Source organism: Toxotes jaculatrix, chromosome 9 (genome assembly GCF_017976425.1).
Source record: "Toxotes jaculatrix isolate fToxJac2 chromosome 9, fToxJac2.pri, whole genome shotgun sequence".
Classification (NCBI taxonomy): Eukaryota; Metazoa; Chordata; class Actinopteri; family Toxotidae; genus Toxotes; species Toxotes jaculatrix.
Genome location: NC_054402.1, coordinates 10,569,420 through 10,588,143, shown reverse-complemented (window position 1 = coordinate 10,588,143; position 18,724 = coordinate 10,569,420). Strand labels below are relative to the sequence as shown.

Sequence of the window (18,724 nt, the reverse complement as noted above, 5' to 3'; positions counted from 1 at the left end):
ATCATTGTCTGTCCCTCTCTGCATCGACTCTCCCTCTCTGTCTGACACTCACATTCCTGCAGGGTTAATTGGCTTACACGAAACTATGCGGCCACTTCAAACAGTTTAGAACAACAGAGGCCTCTTGACACGATGTGCCCTCATCCTCCATGTCGCCCTGCCCCATCTCCATCCTGTCCTCTCACCCCGCCTTAACCTCCTACTGCTTATGATTCTCTCAACAGTGTGAGTAAGCCGTTATGACACACACACCCCCACCGAAAACACCTGTGCCCCACACTGAGATCATCTACTAACTACCCCGCACCTTCCTCCCTTATCTAACTCTCACTTCCTTCTTCTTCACTCCATCTCCCCTCTGCATTGCTTACATCAACTTTACCCTTTCGCCCATTAATCGCGAGTGTTCCTATCACCCTCCACCCCTGCCTCACATCCCCCATCACAACCCAGACCGACTGCCCTCGTCCCCAACGAACCCCCCCTCCACCTCTCTGACTTCCGCAGGAAATTACCTTGTCTAGCCACTGGATGCTTCACATCCATGGCTGCACTTTCAGAGAGAGGCATTATGAGAGAGAAAATAGAACGACACTGGGAGTGGTGTGTGTACAGAAGAGTGTGTGTTAACAGCGTGAGATGTCTGATTTCCAAAGTCTTGGTAAAGTAAGTAACAATATTTCATAGGATATAAGAGCAGTTTTAGAACAATACGGACCAAGGGTTTCTGTGGTTTAGTGTCACAATCAGGATTATTCTTAAACAAAGAACAATGACCTGAAGAGTAAAAAGGTATTAAAGAATTAAGAATAAAGACAGAATGACCATGACACATCCAAGTCATGGTCAAACAGAAGTTGTACATGAGTCAGTGATTATATCAACAGGCACTCAGATTTCTGGCTTTAAAACTTGTTAATTTCTTGTGTTTGTTAACCAGTCAGTGATCTTTGAATATGGGTCGTTATTCAGTTTTGATAGACTGTGTAACCTCTTATCCTTACAATGGACTGTGGTTTGAGTTGAGAATGCACTATTATCACCAACAGTTATTTCAAGTATTTTGTTTAGAATCATGGTCACATGAATACCAGCCATTTTCTGCAAATACTAAATACTGAAAACGTGATCTTATTCACCCATGGTCCTGCCACACAGGTGTTTTCACCTAAACCGCCTGATTAGAGACAGCTCAGGTGCGGGACAGATTAGACCGTGGGCCATTTTAGGCCTTTTTGTCAGCAGACATTTGGTCATTTGTAAGAAAAGTTGCTATAACATTTATGATGGCTCTGTTCTATTTCAGTGAATTCATATTTTCAATCAAAACCGACTTAGAGAATAAATCCTGACGTACATGACGTGTGTGTGACTTAAGGGTTCACTGAAGAAACTAAATATAATGGTAGGCAAAAATATTGGATCTGGTTACTGTTCTTCAACCCTGGTCTGAATCAATCAAGCACTTGCAAACAAAACCACTGAAATTTTGGGGTTTTCTTCCATAATAGCACATTTATTGGAATAAAACTTGGTGTGGAGTTTTTAGCATTTGGACAGGTGCCTTCATCTTCACCTCACAAATGGCCGAAAAGGGGCAAGGAGTGAATTTTTTATGTGTGCTAACCTGCTACAAAATAAAAAGCAGCTGTCACAGTGACATGTTGATCCTAAAATGCTTTACATAGGTAGAATTAGGAGACTTGGAGCTTTCAAACAATGTATAAAGTTGCGTGAAGATTGAGACTGACCCAAACCAAAACACAGCCACAGTAGCGCTACCACGGCCGATGCATCCTAATGGGTTAATTTGATTATTTATACCTTTGCTTTTCCTGCTTTGACATGTTAATTTGTCTTCTATGAAAAAGGCCTGGGCTAGTTTCCTAGGGCTTAGTTACATTTCACTTCTATCCTGCTAATATTCACTTTATGTCCTATTCATTTTCAATTCAATTGAAGCTTGTGCAGTCAGCAAATTCAAGCATGACATTTCTGTTCTGTTCTGACATTCAGCGAAACACTGATGCACTGTGTTCGCAAAATGGAAGGTCACCATTCTAGTGTGTGTCACAACCTTGTTTACAACAATACCACTCTACCAGACTACAAACCACAAGACCTCTGTCATACACATTTACAGTTTCTGACCGCTTTGCTCATTATTTATTCATTTCCCACATCAGAACTGTTATCACATCCCTTTGAGTCAGTATCAACAATCAACAATTTTGCTGGAAGTAAGTGTAATGTCAATGTTACTTTTAGCAGCACATGAAGTTTGATGCAAAAACATAATTTCATGCATGGCTGCACCCAAATTCAAACTGAGCAGACGTGTAATTGGCTGGAATAAACCAAAACACCTGCGTGGGTGTGCAGGACCTTTAATATTTAAGTAATTTGACAGGCCTACGCACACTGAGAGCTAGACATGATCTTCTCTCTAAATGAAGCTGGTAACCTTAACGTTAATTACTCACACTTTGCACATAGTTTAAGAGGGAGGATGCCTGAAAATCATAAGTATGTGAAAACATGCACAGTAAGGTGTACTTGTAATTAATAATAATTCTCTGTGTTTGAGTATGTGTTATGGTTATCAAATTAACATAAATGTAAAATAAAAAATATCATGCATTATCATACATAAAGAGGATTAAATGGTTTCAAATGGCTTTTCAGTGATCTGATATGACAGGTGGAGTAAAATGGGATTCATAAAACAGTAAACCCAATCAGACAGACAGAATGAGGGCAGAGGGTTATAATGATGTGATAATGAGACACACTGATGCAAGTTAGACGTACTGTAAGTAAGGCCATGAGTGCTACACACCAGAGCTGGAGAGGCGTCTTGAGACAGGGTGGAAATCACACTGAGGACTCTGGTGAGAATATGTTTCACAATGTGACGGCTCAAAATGTTTGTGGTTGCTCCTGTCAAGCTCCAGCAACACAAGAGACTGCAGAGAGGAGAGGAGGGTGTGATCCGAAGGGACATGATGTGGCTGAACATCACTGGAAGGCAGTGACACAGAGAACAAAAGGTTTACAACGAGGGGTTCGAACAAGAGCGCGAGGGGGATGACGGCTGAGAGATGTTGGAGGTGGAGGAAGGAGGGCGAGGAGATATGACAAGAAGAGAAACAGATCGATGGCACTAAAAGGAAACGATTTGCTGTAATTACACCTGTGTGTCCTTTTCAAAGCTCGTATACCTGCGATCTGCATTCAGTGACACACACAATGACGCATCCAGAGACAGAAACACACTGTAATTTCACAGCGATCATGGAAATCAAGGTTCCCTTCCCTGTTTTCTCTTCTAATAAAGAGGCTCCTACTCTCAATCCAATTTGCACACAAATGAAATCATTAAAACACGCTTCCCTTGAGATGTTTACCCCCGAGTTATTAACTTATCTCTAAAAAACAGGAGCTCCAAATCCTGACGGAATTAACCTTCTTTGTGTTTTTCCTGTGTATGTGTGCTGCTTGATGAATTCATGATCTGTGCTTTTGGGTGTGTCTACAGTGGGAAAACTGAAAAGGTTATAAGGAGAAATGTGTGTGTGAGTGGCTGTGTGTGTGTGCACATGCCTGCAGGTTGTGTCTGCACAAACGACATGCACGGCAGTATCAGCGTACACACAGGTATGCAAGGCTGCGTAGGAGAGTCAATTAAGGGACAAAAGAGAGGAGAGCACAAACGAGAGGGGGAGAAAGAGTGAAAGAGAGACTCTGCAGAGAAAGAAAGCTCCAACTATGCTCCCCTCTTTTTGTTTCCCTTCACTGAGTTTCCCCGGCTCAGCTCCCACACAGGAGGAATGCACAGGCTACAACAAAGTGTGTGTGTGTGTGTGTGTGTGTGTGTGTGTGTGTGTGTGTGTGTGTGTGTGTGTGTGTGCGCGCGCATCCTTTATAATGAAATAGACAGTCTCTTCAGTTGACCTGCTACAACAGTACAATGCGGCTTTTTTGTTAAAAGTGTTTTTGCATTGTTATGTTGGTACTTTTACTTAAATGAAGGATCAGAGCACTTCTTCAGCAACTGCTCACACAATAAATCCACCTAAGCTTCTCAATTCGTCACAGTAGAATAACAGTAGAGCAGACAGAGACTGACAGGAAGACTCGGCCCACAGCAGCTACACCTGAACTTATTTGCATGACGGCCTCACTTTGCATTGAACTCGGTGCTTGAGAAGAATTTCACTGAGGAGGATGTGCTTTGTTACCTTAAATACTCGCCTATATAGCAACACCCACACTTGAGCAGCTCAACAACAACATGTGTTTTCAGGAACAATGTCATGAGGATATTAAACAGACCTCGCCATGAACAGTCAACACAAAGACTGTACTGTCTTGTGTTGAAAAAAAAAAAGTAGTTCCAATGAAACTTGTCCACAACGATGTCTGTGGATTATCTAGAAAAATTAAAGTGAATCAACTATGTCAGTGGTGGAAAGCAACTCTCTAATTACTTTTATTTCTATTCCTAATTAAATACAATATTGAGATACCTGTATTTTTTGTGGTACTTCTTCTACTCAACTACAACTGAAACAGAAAATAGGTTTTGTAGGAAAAATAATAGCAAACAAATTATGTTTTCAATAAATGTGTATTTGTTATTAATTTTTGTATTTGGCCCATTTCAAAGATCTTGAGACTGATACATATCAGTAAAATGTTCACAGATGACGTATTTGTTTTCCGTCAAAATATCTAACCTTGCAGTACAATATCCATTTGTAGTGATTACAGTATTATTAAACTTTTAATGGTCATGTTTAGGAATGTACAGCACTTGGTTAAGCTCAGGGAAAGAGCATGCTTTGATTTAATACAGAAAAATGTTTATGCTGACTTTAGACACAACAGGTTAAATTCACATTTAACCAAAACCAAGGTCTTTCTCTAAACTTAACCACAGTCCTTTTTTTGCCTAAACCATAACCACAGCCAGGACTCTGGATGTGAACCCTGGTCTAAGGGTTAAAGTGCTCTCAGTCGAGCCTAAACAGCTAGGCCACCAGAACACCTGGGCTTCTTTAAATTCAGAATACATATTAATATGTAGGACAAACTAACAGTCTGTCTTCCACCCCTCTTTGCTTATAGATACCAAACTCCATGTCAACCTGTTTCTTCTCTTCATGCCCTGAATCTGCAGCATGACTTGACATGTAGCTTTGTTTGTGATAACACTAACATATAAAACTCATATCTATGCAAACACATGCAAGTTACATTTAGCAGGAATGGCACGAAATCAGGCAAGAGGATCGACACTGGTGTTAACTGAAAACTCAAAGAACACACACATATACACACATTTGTGCACACACTCTTTGCTGAATGAGTCTTTCCTAGGAATCGCCAGTCATGGCCTCTGGCAGTGAACCTGACCATGAATGAGTTTTAACACTCAACATGAGGATTATAAACGGTGGGGACTTCACTCCATTCGCTTCATGTTCAACGGCATTTCTGTAGCATCATGTTGTCACTTGTCACAGGTGGTTTTAACAAAAGAGCCGGCCTTAACCAGACCTTGATGAACTAGTTCTGAGTGACAAAAGGTCCGGAAACATCAGATTCAGTTCTCACAATGTGTGGTAAACATGGGTTTTAGGAGGCTTAATCAAAGCATATATGTTGAGGAATAAGCACAAAAAAACATCCACTGAAGCTTTGTCTCTGTGCTATCACCACCTAGTCGCCTTCTTTTTACCTGTTCACTCATCCTCTTGATTCATTCACTGATTTGTTCCCCTTTCAGTCACATAAACAGATTCATCAGAAACAAACTCTCTCTTGGCAGCTCGCTCTGTTTCCCTTCGTCTTCCAAACAGATTCAACAGTGAAACCACCAACAGAGAGAGGGCTTAAAGAAATGACCTCGCAGTTATGAAGTCTTTGAACTTTTCCCGTCTCTGCGCGGGGAACCGCAGCTAAAACATCCCAGACCGCTGAGCGTCTGTGATTTTAAATCTGGGGTCAGAATGAAGCCACGTCCCTCAGACTATCTGTGAGATTACTGACGACCAGGAGACAAAGCAAAAATCAGTTTTTAACATCCAAAACCAGACAAAGAAAACAGCAGAGACATGGTACTACATCCTCTGTCATTCTCTGTCTGTCTAGTTTTCATATAAAATAAGGGACAGGATGATTTACCTTCACTTTTCCCATGATGAGACACCATTAGGAAGCAATTTGTGTTGGTCTGGTGATGTCTCATGACATATTGCAATGTATTTATAAAGTTTCCCTGAACCTTAAAAGAATAGTTTGACATTTGACAGAAAAGATCAAAACCACTCGATGTCTATCACAAGTATGCAGCTAAGACCACAGGCTATTAGCTTAACTGACTTAACTAACATGTTAGTTAGTTAGTGAACTTTTAATAAACAGCAGTTTATCCATCCAGCTGACATGTAACTCCTCAAACAGCCTCACATTGTTCCAGACTGTTTTTTATACTTTTCTGGATTAAACAGACAAGTAACAACGTGATGATCAGTGATCTCTGTTTGCATCTCTTTGTGGTCATTTTGTGTCTTTTGACTGAGCTCTATGGCTTTAAAACAAGAAATATTAACAGTCACTTCAAAGAGAGGCTCTTGCCTCGGGGCCCAAGAAGTCAAAGGGCCCCTATGCCTGCTAAGCCTGTTCGGTAATCCGTCCTTACAACCACCTGAGCTTTCAGTGTGTTGTTTATACTGTATATTGCCTGTTGTGTGACATTTGACTGACAAAGCCTGGCAAAGAAATATTCTTACATACAGCACCATTATCAGTCCATGTACATCTCCAGACAATCTTCATTACATCATACGCAAAACAAACACAACACAATGAATTACAACTACCCTCACATTCATAAATATATACACACCAATAGACACATACATGTTTGTGCACAAATTTCCCTGAAGAGATTAGTGAGAGAAAGAAAGACTGAACATGTGAGGGAGGGCAGGGGACAGAAAGAGCTCACCTTTCCTCATAATGACTACGCTCACCTGTTCATCCCCTCACCTGGGGCAGGGAGATCATTCTCCCTCCCTCAACCTTCCCCCTCCCTCTCCTTCTCCACCCCACCACCCTCCACCTCCCAGAGATGGCCAGATAAAGCGAGTCTTTCAGCCGAGGACGCTGCCACTGTGTGTCCCAGCTCTCTCTCCCCTGCAGCCCAGCCCGCCCTGCGGCCCGGCCCTGAAACTGATCCAGGTAGGCTTTCTGACGGAGAACTTTCTCACACTCTTACCTGCCAATCACACACCTCCCCAATGTACAGGAGGAGAAAAAAAACATAAGGAAAGTGTGACACACACATGCAGTATGCACACAGCGCGCACACACACACAGAAACATACACAAAATCAAACCGTACACAGATAAGGCGAAGATAATTGGCTCTGGGACAGAGAGTCTCACAGGTAAATGGGCTGATACTAATCAAGAAGAAGAAACCTAAGCCAACTGTGCATAACATTCTTGTGTTTGCCATGTGTGTGCTCAGGTTAGTGTGGATACATTAGGAGTCATTGGTGGATTACTGAATGGGCCAACTGGGCACAGGCCTAAGGGCCCGAGTGATCAGGGGGGCCCTGGACCAGAGGCTCTGTTTGAGGTGACTGTGATTATTTCTTGTTGTAAAATCAATGAAACAAACAGCGAAGAACACAGAACAACTAAAAAGAATGTCAACATGACTACAAAGAGACGTGAAAGACTAAACATAGACGCAATACGTCAAGACAGAGACACAAAGCAACTAAAAAGAGAAGCAACAATCACAAAATGACGCAAAACAGCTACATAGAGACACAAAGCAGCTAAAGAGAGACAAAAAACAACCACAGAGATGCAAAATGACTACAAAGGGTCTCTTTCAGTCTTGGTGTCTTGCTCCTATGTAAGAGGGGTGGGGGCCTTTTACATGTCTGTACCCAGGGGTCCATTGTCTTATAATCCATGTCAGGAGTATGTGTCATGCTCTGAAGCTTCACCTGGGTTTTGTGCGATATTACAAACATTACTGCAACACAATATGATTGTGAATTAGAACCACAAGGCCTTTTGTTGCATTTCTGTAATACTTTCATTATTAGAAACAAGTCAACCATGCTGGGAGCGATCAAAAGCAGAAAAAAAGAATGAAAGAAAGGAGTGCAGGAGGTTTTCTCTCACTAAAACAGAAAAACTAAGAGCAAAATAAAAAACTTCTCAAATCCTTAGAAAAATTGTGGCTCACTCCTTCGTGTCCTTGCCAAGTCATTTTGTAGGGATTCTCTCAAGCTCTAGCTTAATTGATAAACATGCATTAACTGCTGAAATGAAGAGTCTAGGAAAGAAGTAACTAATGGGTGGAGAGATGGATTGATAGATTCTTAGAAAATGGGGAGAGTGAAGAAGGTAGGAGCTCTTCTAAATGAGAGTATTTGTGTCATTTGTGCTTTTAAAGCTTTTCATTTCCTGTCCTTGAATTTTAGGTCTCAAAGCAAACAAATAAAACAACATTACAACAACAACAGTATTTTCTTGATTAACTGTTTGGTCTATAAAATGCCAGAAAATAAAGGAAAATATCACCACAGATTCCTACAATCTTCAAATTGCTCTTTTCATCTAATCACGGATCCAAAAACTGAGAGGTTCAACTTAGTGTCAAAGAAGACAAATAGTTATATTGAAAGGCTAAAATTTTGCTGAAAATAGTTTTAAATACTTGAGCAAAATATAGTTAGACTAACTGACACATGGTTTAAACGAAAATTACATAGGTAACAGGAGAAAAATGCACAATGAACAACCATTATTTTGTTTGATGAAGAGGCCTTTACAGGTGAAAAACTCCTTTATACCTACTTACAAATGTTTGTATTTGTGCTTTTTTAAATTATTATTTCCTCTTGAATTATTGGGAAAGAAAAAGAGAAAGAGGGAAGGCTGGAGAAGGAAAAAGAAAGGTGTACTGAACAATCGATACCTGTTTCTTGGCCACACTCGCCTACTGTTGTGCTAATGGAAGATTAATTGGTTTGCTCTTTAATGAGGACACAAGACGGAGCAGCCAGCAGTGTGATGTTTGATCGAGACGCAGATTGTTCGATACACTGAAGACAGTGACGAAAAGACCAAAAGTTTTTCACATTAAGAAGAGAATGGACTGAGGAAAGAATGAAGAAAGAGAGGAAAAAGAAGTGACTGAGGAGCTCAATGGATGAAAAACATTACTGAATATTGGGATATAGTAAATAACAAACTACAAATGAGATTCTGTACTAATGTGGAATAATTCTGTTTATCATCTGTAATAATTATCCTGGGAATTTTTTAATGCAGTATCTCACAGCACAGCCGTCCTCTGAGCTAAACACTTTCTGATCAAGCAATTAATGACTTTATTAATGGTTGATATATTATTTACCAATGCTTTACAGATCAGATATAGACCATTGCTAAGAATAACTTCTGGGTTGACAGGTTGTGGAAAGTCCTCCTCCAGCATGGCACGATTTTCCACAACCTGGCAAACCCAAACTTTGTTCTTATTAATGGCTTAGAACTGATCAATGAAGAAATAGTAAATTTACCAGTAATAGAGCCATTGATTACCAATTAGCATCTAATGGTGCCAGGTAGATGCAAACATCTGAAAGTACACAAAGTACAGCTGAGATTTATCTTGGGGCAACTTGGTCAGGGTCTTGAGTTCAACCTCAGCATTTCTGAACCATTGGTCTAAACAGTATCTCTGTTTTTATCCGTGAAGAGGAATGTTTCATGTTATAAGAGAGCACTCATTTTTGTGGACAGTTTTTGTTTCAGAAGTGACCAACTGTGCTTTTACAGAGAAGGTATAAAAGCATGTGAATGTGAACTCTGAGTGTCATTGTTATTCCACTCTAGCCTCAGTTTGAGTGTATTGTTGTACTTCAAGCTTAGCCTGTTCCCTTGGTAACCATACTGATAACCAGCACAGCCCCTGTACTTACTGGCCAGGCGTATTTGAAGGGAATGACAATGTGTCCATTAGTCCCATCCTCTCCTCCTCCACCTCCTCCACCGTGTCCTCGATGTCGGAGCGACTGGGAGTTTCCACCCAAGATTCCTGTGCTGCCGGAGCCGAAGGTGCAGGCTCCGGTTGGGACGACCCGGGCCTGGTACTCCTTGAGGCAGGCTTGGAAGAAAGTGTCACATTGGTCCCTGGCAGAGCAGCGCTGCCCCCCACTGACTTGGAGGTCGCAGCAGTCTCCAGTCTGCAGGAGTCCATGAGGGTTTTGGAAGTGGCGGATCTGAAGTTCAAACATCCCCCCGGCAGATGCAGCCTGAGTCCAGAGAGAGGGAAGGGAAGGGTTGAGAGGAGAGCGATACATTAGTATGTTATCTGTTATTAAACTGGCACAGTGCATGGAAAGACAAAAAGTTACAGTATGCAAGACATGTGTGCTCATGAAGTGCAGTGAGAGTGGACTATCGGGTTTCCCGCACTGCAATATCTCGCTACTTCTGGGAATCTGCGGCTCCCAGCATGTTTCCTCTTTGTCATCTGTTTATCGTGCGTGACAAGACAACAGTCGTCAAACAGAAAGCAGGAGGGAAAGAAGGATCGGAAGACATAAATTTATTCCCACAATTCTGACAAAATCTAACTTTTCCATCCAAATCATGGACAAATTCACCAGCACTCCTGCTGCCTATTCATCCAAACATTTATCAGTCAACTTCCTTTTATTTGCCTTGTCTTTCTTTACTACCACTCCCTTCTTATTTCTCTCTTCCCAGGGGACAATGACACTGGGAACCTGCTCACACCCCTTTTCTCCTCCTCCTCCTCCTCCTCCCTTCTCTCTCTAGCTGGGAACAAGCTGTAACGCTCCTGTCATTTCTCTTTCTGTGGCCATCAGCTTTTTTGCATTGATGCCTTTCTCCTTTTCATCTGCCTCCTTTTCTTTTCTCTGTTTAAAGATGGATGGAGGGGACACACACAGAGACACACATACAATCTCTTGTACACACACACTCTAGAGTTAACAAGCCCCCCTGAGAGTCACAGAGCACCAGGGTCAGGTATGTGCCTGCCTGCATGTCTGGGTGTCTGTATGTCACTGTAGCAGAATGAAACAATGGATTTGACTTCTTACAAAAGCGCCAAACACAAAAATAAAGTCAATGTTCTCTCAGTTTGCCATGAAACCTCTGCTGATGAATAAATCTGAATAATTCAAAGCCTTTTTGGCATTCTTGCACAAACACTAAACTAATGATAGCTCATTAAGTCCATGAATCTGAATCATGTATCCCCTGCAGTGCTGTGCACTCAATCATAACAGAAATCACCAGGACCAACGAGAGCTCATGTGTCCGCCAGAACCTCAGTCGCCCCATTGTGTTTGGTTGCGTGCCCCTCTCCTGCACCCTGTCCCTGAGCTTAGGGAAGGGGGGTGGGGTGAGGGGGTGAGGTAGGAGGGGTCAGGGGGATGGAGGGGTGCAGGGAGGGTAGACTCATCTACATCAAAAGGCTTGTGGAGATACAGTGGCGCTCATCACTCTACATCCTCCTTTCTTCCTCTCCCACTCTCACTGCCCGAACCATTCCCCACATACCAGCATTTCAGCGCTTCAGCCTGACCACAGAGAGAGGGAGAGGGGGACAGAGGGGAGAGAGGGAGAGAGAGAGAGTGAGAGAGGGAGAGAGAGAGAGTGAGAGAGAGAGAGAGAGAGAGAGAGAGAGAGAGAGAGAGAGATCCCAGCCAAGGCTCAAACTGTCTCTGCAGGAGAGCTCTGGAAGGTAAAGGCTCGCTACACCCAAAAACTCAAGGCTGGCTCACAACAAATCCTCTCCGTCTGAAGACTGACATTTATGGCTCAGCACCTGAGCTCTATCTAACTGTGCCAGGCGAATGAGACTGGTGAAGTCTAAAAAGGAGCACAGGGTTAAAGAAAAGTTCACAACCAAAAGACTCCAATAATAAAACTCAGTTTTTCCTCTCAAACAAGGTGCTGGAGACATCAGCTTACACCAGTTATCACCAGAAAGTTGTACCAGATAATTCAATTGGCACAGTAAATATCAAACACTTTCACCTAGAGTTTCTTTGTGCATATAACTCTATTTAAAAAGTCATTATTGTCTTTCCACCCTCTCAAATGTCAAGATTTCTTGTTTTCCCTTTGCGTTAATGAGAGTTAACTGAATATTTTACAGTTTTGAATTGTTCAAACAAAGAAAAGCCTTTTAAAGAAGTCACCTTTGGGTGTGTGTGTGTGTGTGTGTGTGTGTGTGTGTGTGTGTGTGTGTGTGTGTGTGTGTGTGTGTGTGTGTGTTTTCTATTTTCTGACACTGAATGAACCAAAAAAAAAAATGAAGTATTTGGCAGACTAATGGAAAATGATGAGGTGGGCCTCAGTCAGTACCTCAACACCTCAGCAAATCACAGTGAAGCTATATCTGGATGGATCTACCAAGCTATTGTTAGAAGATAAACATTTTTTATTGGAGCTTTGGGTGGATTTTCCCTTCAATGCCAAAATCCTCTTCTAGTTGATTTATTTCAGGAAATGGGAATACTTTGATTTGAATGTGAAGTTGTTGTATCAAAATAAGACTATGGGGGAAAATTGTGAAACCGTGTCCGCTCGAGATGCAAGACAAATTACAGCGACACCTCACGATGAAGTGTAACCTAATCCAATCTCATTTTAAAACATCTAGCTTTAGTTTAAAAATAAATTACACTGATTTTGCAAACCACAGCTGAAAACAACCTTGAAACCGTGTCCTACACTGCAGGGTGAGCCCTGGGAGCAATAAAACTGGACAACGGACAACGTGTAGTGACTGCTGAACTTCATTTATGAATCACACCGTTCTGAGCAGGTCTAGATTTCTCCTGATGAGGATGGTCTCCTTTCCTCTGCATTATAAATGGTCACCAGCACCTGAGTGTGTGTTTCACACTGCAGTGCAGTTGGAGAATGGAGGGAGTGGAGTGTGTTGTTCTTTAGCTGTGAAGGGGTTGCAGAGGTGCAGAGAGAGACATGCAGAGCTGCCCGAACGTTCAACATTCACACGCCCCGGAGTTTATTCGGCTGTGGCCCCGAGCTCCACACACACCCAAGACACAGATGCTGGATGTGAGCTCAGTGTTTTAAAAAAACACACGCACACACATGCATCACACACACGTGCATGCATGCACACATGCTCACTCTGGAGCACCTCTGGGCCTGTTCTTGCTACTGCTGAGTTCTGTCACACATCATAGGCATCCTGATCAGACCAGCAGTTTCCTGACAGCTCACAGGACAAAAGGGGAAAACATTTTTCACCTTCATGCCCAATATTTTCTTGGCATAAAATCCAAATCTTTTCATGCTGACAAAATAATGCTCATAATGCCCTGAGCAACCTGTCAGAATCATTTATACAAATTATTGCCGTGACTTTTCGACTCTGCTGTCATCTACAAAGCATTGTAACATACTAAAGAAAATTTGCATCCATGCAACCATGAGGGATGAAGGGGGAGGGATATGAAAAAGTCAGAAAGTGGCAAAAGAAAATGTTGAGTAAATAATGTTAACAAACAGACTATGCACCAGCAGGCAAACGTGCTAAAGATGGGGATGCAATTACTCCATTATTGCAGTGACTGAGGAGTGGATGCTGAACAGAGGATGTGGGGTGGTAATTAAGGAGGGGGTTTTTTTCACCACGGAGCCACCACAGTCCCTCAGAAAGGATCTAGGGTATTATTTAGCTCTGATATGCCCAAAATAAATCTCATGCAGTAGCTGTATGCTATTATTTTTGCTTGATTTCTGTGTCATTATTCTCAACAAACAACGGTATAATAAACAGGGATTTCTATATAATACTAAAAATATATATACATATATATGGTTTTGCTACAAAACTCCTATTTGACACACATGTTTCTCTGACATTTGTATCCCATGCTTCTAAAATGGGATTACAGTAGTTCTCTTATGCGTGGGATAATAGACACCAGCGGGGTGAAACAACAGGTGGGCACAGCGCCATATAAGAGCAGAATGAGGGCAGCACAAAGGGGAAAGGGACACTGTGTGTGGACTCCATGCCTGACTGTTTTCACGCAGCTGTGAAAAGAAATACAGACTGAACCACAGTTAAAAGTCAGCTTCGGGGGTTTAAGAGCGTGACGCCCGAAATAGCCCTTAATCGGTGGCTTACCTGCGGTTGTATCGTGAGCGCAACGAGAAAAATCACAGTCCGCTGCAGGTGGAGGAGTCCCCGGTGTCGGTCACTCCTCATGTCTGGCCTCCCGGTGATCTTTCCGCTCCCGTTTCTGGAATCGAGCGGAGTTATCCTGTGCGCTCTTGAGCTCTCCATCCCTGCGCCAAGGGACTGGGGACTGTGTTGAGCGCTTTGGCGGTAGTGGTGCCCCCCTCCTCGTCCCTCCCTGCGTCCGTCCGTCCGCCCAGCTCTCCTCCTTCTTCGGTCTTAAACCCTGAAACTCCCGCAGCGCCACTTCATCGCGCCCAGTTCAGAGAGACCATGACTATCTATGTCTCCGCTTGGATTTATCCGCCACCCACACCCACACACCTGATCACCCCCTTGCCGCTGTGTCCAGGGTGGATTTCCACTGGGAGATGACACATGCACACAAACCCACACCCACGGCACATAAACACACTCCCCTTGCGTTGTATTCCTCCCACCACCTGCGTTAAGAGGCTTTAAAGGTCCAATCTGCCGTCTCACTTGACTTGAACTCTCATCCCAATTAGCTTACACTCTCTCTTCTTCTTCTTCTTCTTCTTCTTCTGTCTCTCTTCAAGTCTGATCCACGCACTAAAAACAAATTAGAAAAACCCCAATGTCATCTATATTCATCCAAATCCGTGATGAGTGCGTGGAGGCGGCCAACAAAGTTGTGTGTCTCCGGCGGAATGATTTCACTCTGCGCTCCTCTCATCCAAGCGGCTGCCTTTTCATTTGTCAACCCGATACGAAGCCCGGCGGCGACAGAGTCAGTGTGGGAAACAATGAGAGGGAGAGAGAAAGAGCATGGAGGGTGTGTCCTGAGGCAGGGACTATCCGTCCTTCAGCTCTTGTCCGGATGGTTCCCAGCGCGCACCAGTGCTCTCATCCCTTTCTTTCCCTCTCCCCGTTCACTCTGAGCCACCTGTGGACCAATCCAAACTTCCTTTTTTTTCTTTATGTATGTCACATTTGCGCACGAGACTATCCTGAATGCATTTCGTATCTCTCTTCTCCTCGGTGGGTTTTCTATTTCCTCTTCACCTTTTCTGTGGCACCTCACTGGTTCCTCTCCTCCAGTTTCAGGGCTGTGATGTTCTCCAGATCACTTCAAAGCCCCGCCGTGCCAATTAAACGTTTTCACAGTTCTTGGTCGGGCTCGAGTGGCCTCTGCATGGGAAAGTTTACTATAGCTATGCTTTGAAGCTGTGAAGCCCTCCATCATTAAAGTATCCCTCTGCTACGGATGATGAAGTGGAAGTTGTTCACACAAAAATGTGATCGTCACATTCACATATGTGATGAAACTTGTTTGGACAGCTGCCGGCCTGTATACTGTGCGCACATGCCTCCGCTTAATGATGCCCCTGGCTGCAAATACTAACAGGGTGAGCGCATTAATATAAAAGAGAATTGTAGGGCGCATAGGGATCTTTTGAATACTGGGCACCGGTCACATGGCATATTTTCCACATCTGACCTTCAGTGCTTGTCTTGTTGCACCCAAGACCTCCACACAATGTACTTTCTTTATCGGGGGAAATCTAATGAGATTCATCCTCCCTCCTCCTCCTCCTCCATCTTAAGGTCTATCACGGGCTTGTTGCTCAAGAGCTTCCCTGACAACCACTGGTGTTTCCGCGGCCTGGCGCTCTGCGGTGACCCCGGAGCAGAACAGAGGGCTCTTGAGGAGCAGAGCGTTGATTTGCATAGAGGATCAGTGACCACCAAACATGAGCTGAATTCTAACCAACCATCCGGAAACGCACATGCATCACTGGGTCTGTTCACCTGAGGAAGGGTCACCAAAAAATAATAATAAATAAATAAATAAATAAAACTGTGCGGCCCCAGATCTCTCTGTCTTAATTGCATGAACTGGAAGAATTGTGTATTTGGCACCATCTAATGGTCACATGTGTCCTTCTGGGCACATGAGGGCCATACATCTTCAGTTGAAGATGTATGGCTTATTGATCTCAGTTCAAAGCCTTTGAGGACTTTGCTGCAAATCGTTACTAAATAAGCAAAAATCCAAGCTAGAGAAACATCTTTAGATATGATTTATTAAGATTTTAAAACTCAAAAAGTCAATTAAGTTGCTTTATCAGGAGTGCGTGGGCGAAGTTAGGTCAAATCTGATTGACAGAGACCAAACATGAAAGTCTGTGACTGTGGCCAATATGGTGACCTTGTAAATGCACCATCTGTGGTTTGATTTCACCTTCAACTTTTGTTTGAGAGAGTTGAGAGTTTGAGGGGTTCAGACACAGCACAGCACCAGTTTGTAACAATATTTTGAACTGGAAAAAGCAAATAGTAGCAGAATCTGGCACAAATATTGCCGTGACACATGAGACCATCTATAACCAGTGGCACACACAATATGACAGCAGCTCTGAGACGTAAAAAAACACAACAGCCCTTCCTTCTCACTGTGTCAGAGAGGCCACAGACTCAGATGTTGATGATATTATGTTTGGGACGATTTTTTTTTTTAAATCTCACTCTGAAGCGTTACTAACAAACACAACTCCCATGCATAACCCACCGGATAAGTTGCCTTTCAGTCCCTGCAACTGAAAGATCACTGTGTTGGTGAATGGGAAGGCAGTAGGCACGTTGCCAAGAGCATGCGACACTCACTCACTCACTCACGCACACACACAGCGCCCTGGTGGCTAAGGTCAGCGCTTTCTCAAGGCAAAATAAGGGAGTGTGGAAAGGCTTGGGAAACTGCAGAAGAATGTGCATTTCTGTGTACACTGTTGAGCTGACCTGAAGACAATTACTCAGGGCACAGTTTAAGTCCACAACAGGGAGGCCCTGTGTGAGCTCGGCACAGTTGATAGTGCGAGTCTAAATTAAGCTTTTCAGGCCTAATTCACACATCACTCCGCCCCACTCGCATGAATCTGGGCTTTGAGAGGGGGAGGGGGATCCTTATTGGCATGTAATTACTCTGCACACCCACAGCATCTGAAGGCTGAGAGGGGCCTTTGAGGATGTGCTGCAAAACATACAGTAGGTATTTACTAATTGGCAAAATGTGAGACAGCTGTGGACATGTGAGACATTGTGCTCCATGGAATTCATTAGATATTTGTTTAAATACCAGTTTCCCACATACAGTTCTATAATATTATCAACATTTTGAGGTACTAGTATTTTTACTTGGGTGTTTAGTTTTCATGGCATACTTTTACTGCAGTGCCTTTCAAAGGGAAATACTGTTATTGTTACTTCACTACATTTACCTGACAGCTTTAACAACTACTTTGCAGTTTATAATCTGCAAAATTTAAAATTTCTACAGGTGTGTTCCCAGCACTGAATAAACTCACAAATTATCATCATTTGACATCTACCGCAGTGAAGCAGCACCAGCGTTTACAACCCAATGAAAAAAAAATGCTAAAATGTACGTTTTTGTTCTTTGGTTTGTGAAATACTTAGGGGGACAAAAGCAATTAAGCCTGAAAACAGACACAGATGTAGGAAATGCAACAACTGCAAAGCATAATGGCTCAAGACCAACCAGTAAAGGACATAATCAAATAGATGAAAAAAAAAATCTTTCTCTCTGTGGTTTATTACACTGAACAAATCATGAAGGCCAAGTAAAGATAAAAAATGTTTGTTCAGGGATAAACTGCGTTCCTCAAAGCACAAACTGAATGAGAACCCGATTGGTTTAGTTTACAAGCAGGAGGGAAAGGATGGCTTGTATGGAGGCCCAGTGAAAGGAGACAGAAGACTTTCAAATGAATACAGGACTAATGGAAAATTGTGTTTTTTGCTGAGGCCAAAATAACCAATTCTCTACAAAATATCAGGAAAGTGGCCAGCCAGCAGTCTGAACTGTGTGCCATGTAACAGCAACATCCTGAGACTGAACCTGACCAAGGACCTCTGTTGCTCTTTTCTCCCTCCCTGTTTCCTTTCCAAGCTCCAATGCTGACTAATAAAGACAACCATTGGCATAATCAGCTTTGTCCTACAAAGGGTTGGCTGTTTTATTTCCAAGCAAAAGCTGAATCACAAGTAATTTCCCACCCAGATACTCCACACTCTGTGGTTGTCTCTGGTAAAAAAAAAAAAAAAAAAAAAAAAGATAAGATCTTCTGGTGTAGTTTTTGGTTGGAACAAAAGCCGGCAGGCCTCCAGTCTTCCACAGTGAACCTCCCTGCACTAGCAGATTGTTGCTGAATCTTTTGTTTCAGCAGAATTAATGAGCCCGAAGTAGTGAGCAACAAGTAAATAAACAATAAGAATAATTTATCAGTTGGACTGCTCAAAAATAATCTACTAGTTTGAGATGTTTAACCCATCAATCCCTTTACCCACTTACCCCTATGAAAAACACAACATCAAGGTCAGGGGTAGAAGAACGTAGGTTTATAGCACCAGCTATTGGCCTAAGACGAAATCACACTGCAACATAAGCAC

At 42.8% G+C, this 18,724-nt stretch overlaps 1 protein-coding gene across 1 annotated transcript in view; it reads right to left on the bottom strand.

Moving 5' to 3' along the window:
• LOC121187807 (protein jagged-1b) overlaps positions 1–15,002 on the bottom strand; it is a 42,159-nt gene extending 27,157 nt beyond the window's left edge. Inside the window, exons 1-2 of the mRNA XM_041047245.1 lie at positions 14,243–15,002; positions 10,020–10,352 (exon numbers count right to left, since the gene is read on the bottom strand). Of these exons, the coding sequence (XP_040903179.1) occupies positions 10,020–10,352; positions 14,243–14,401 (492 nt within the window). The 5' untranslated portion in view covers positions 14,402–15,002. The remainder of the gene's footprint in view (positions 1–10,019; positions 10,353–14,242) is intronic.
• Positions 15,003–18,724: the final 3,722 nt, after the last annotated feature.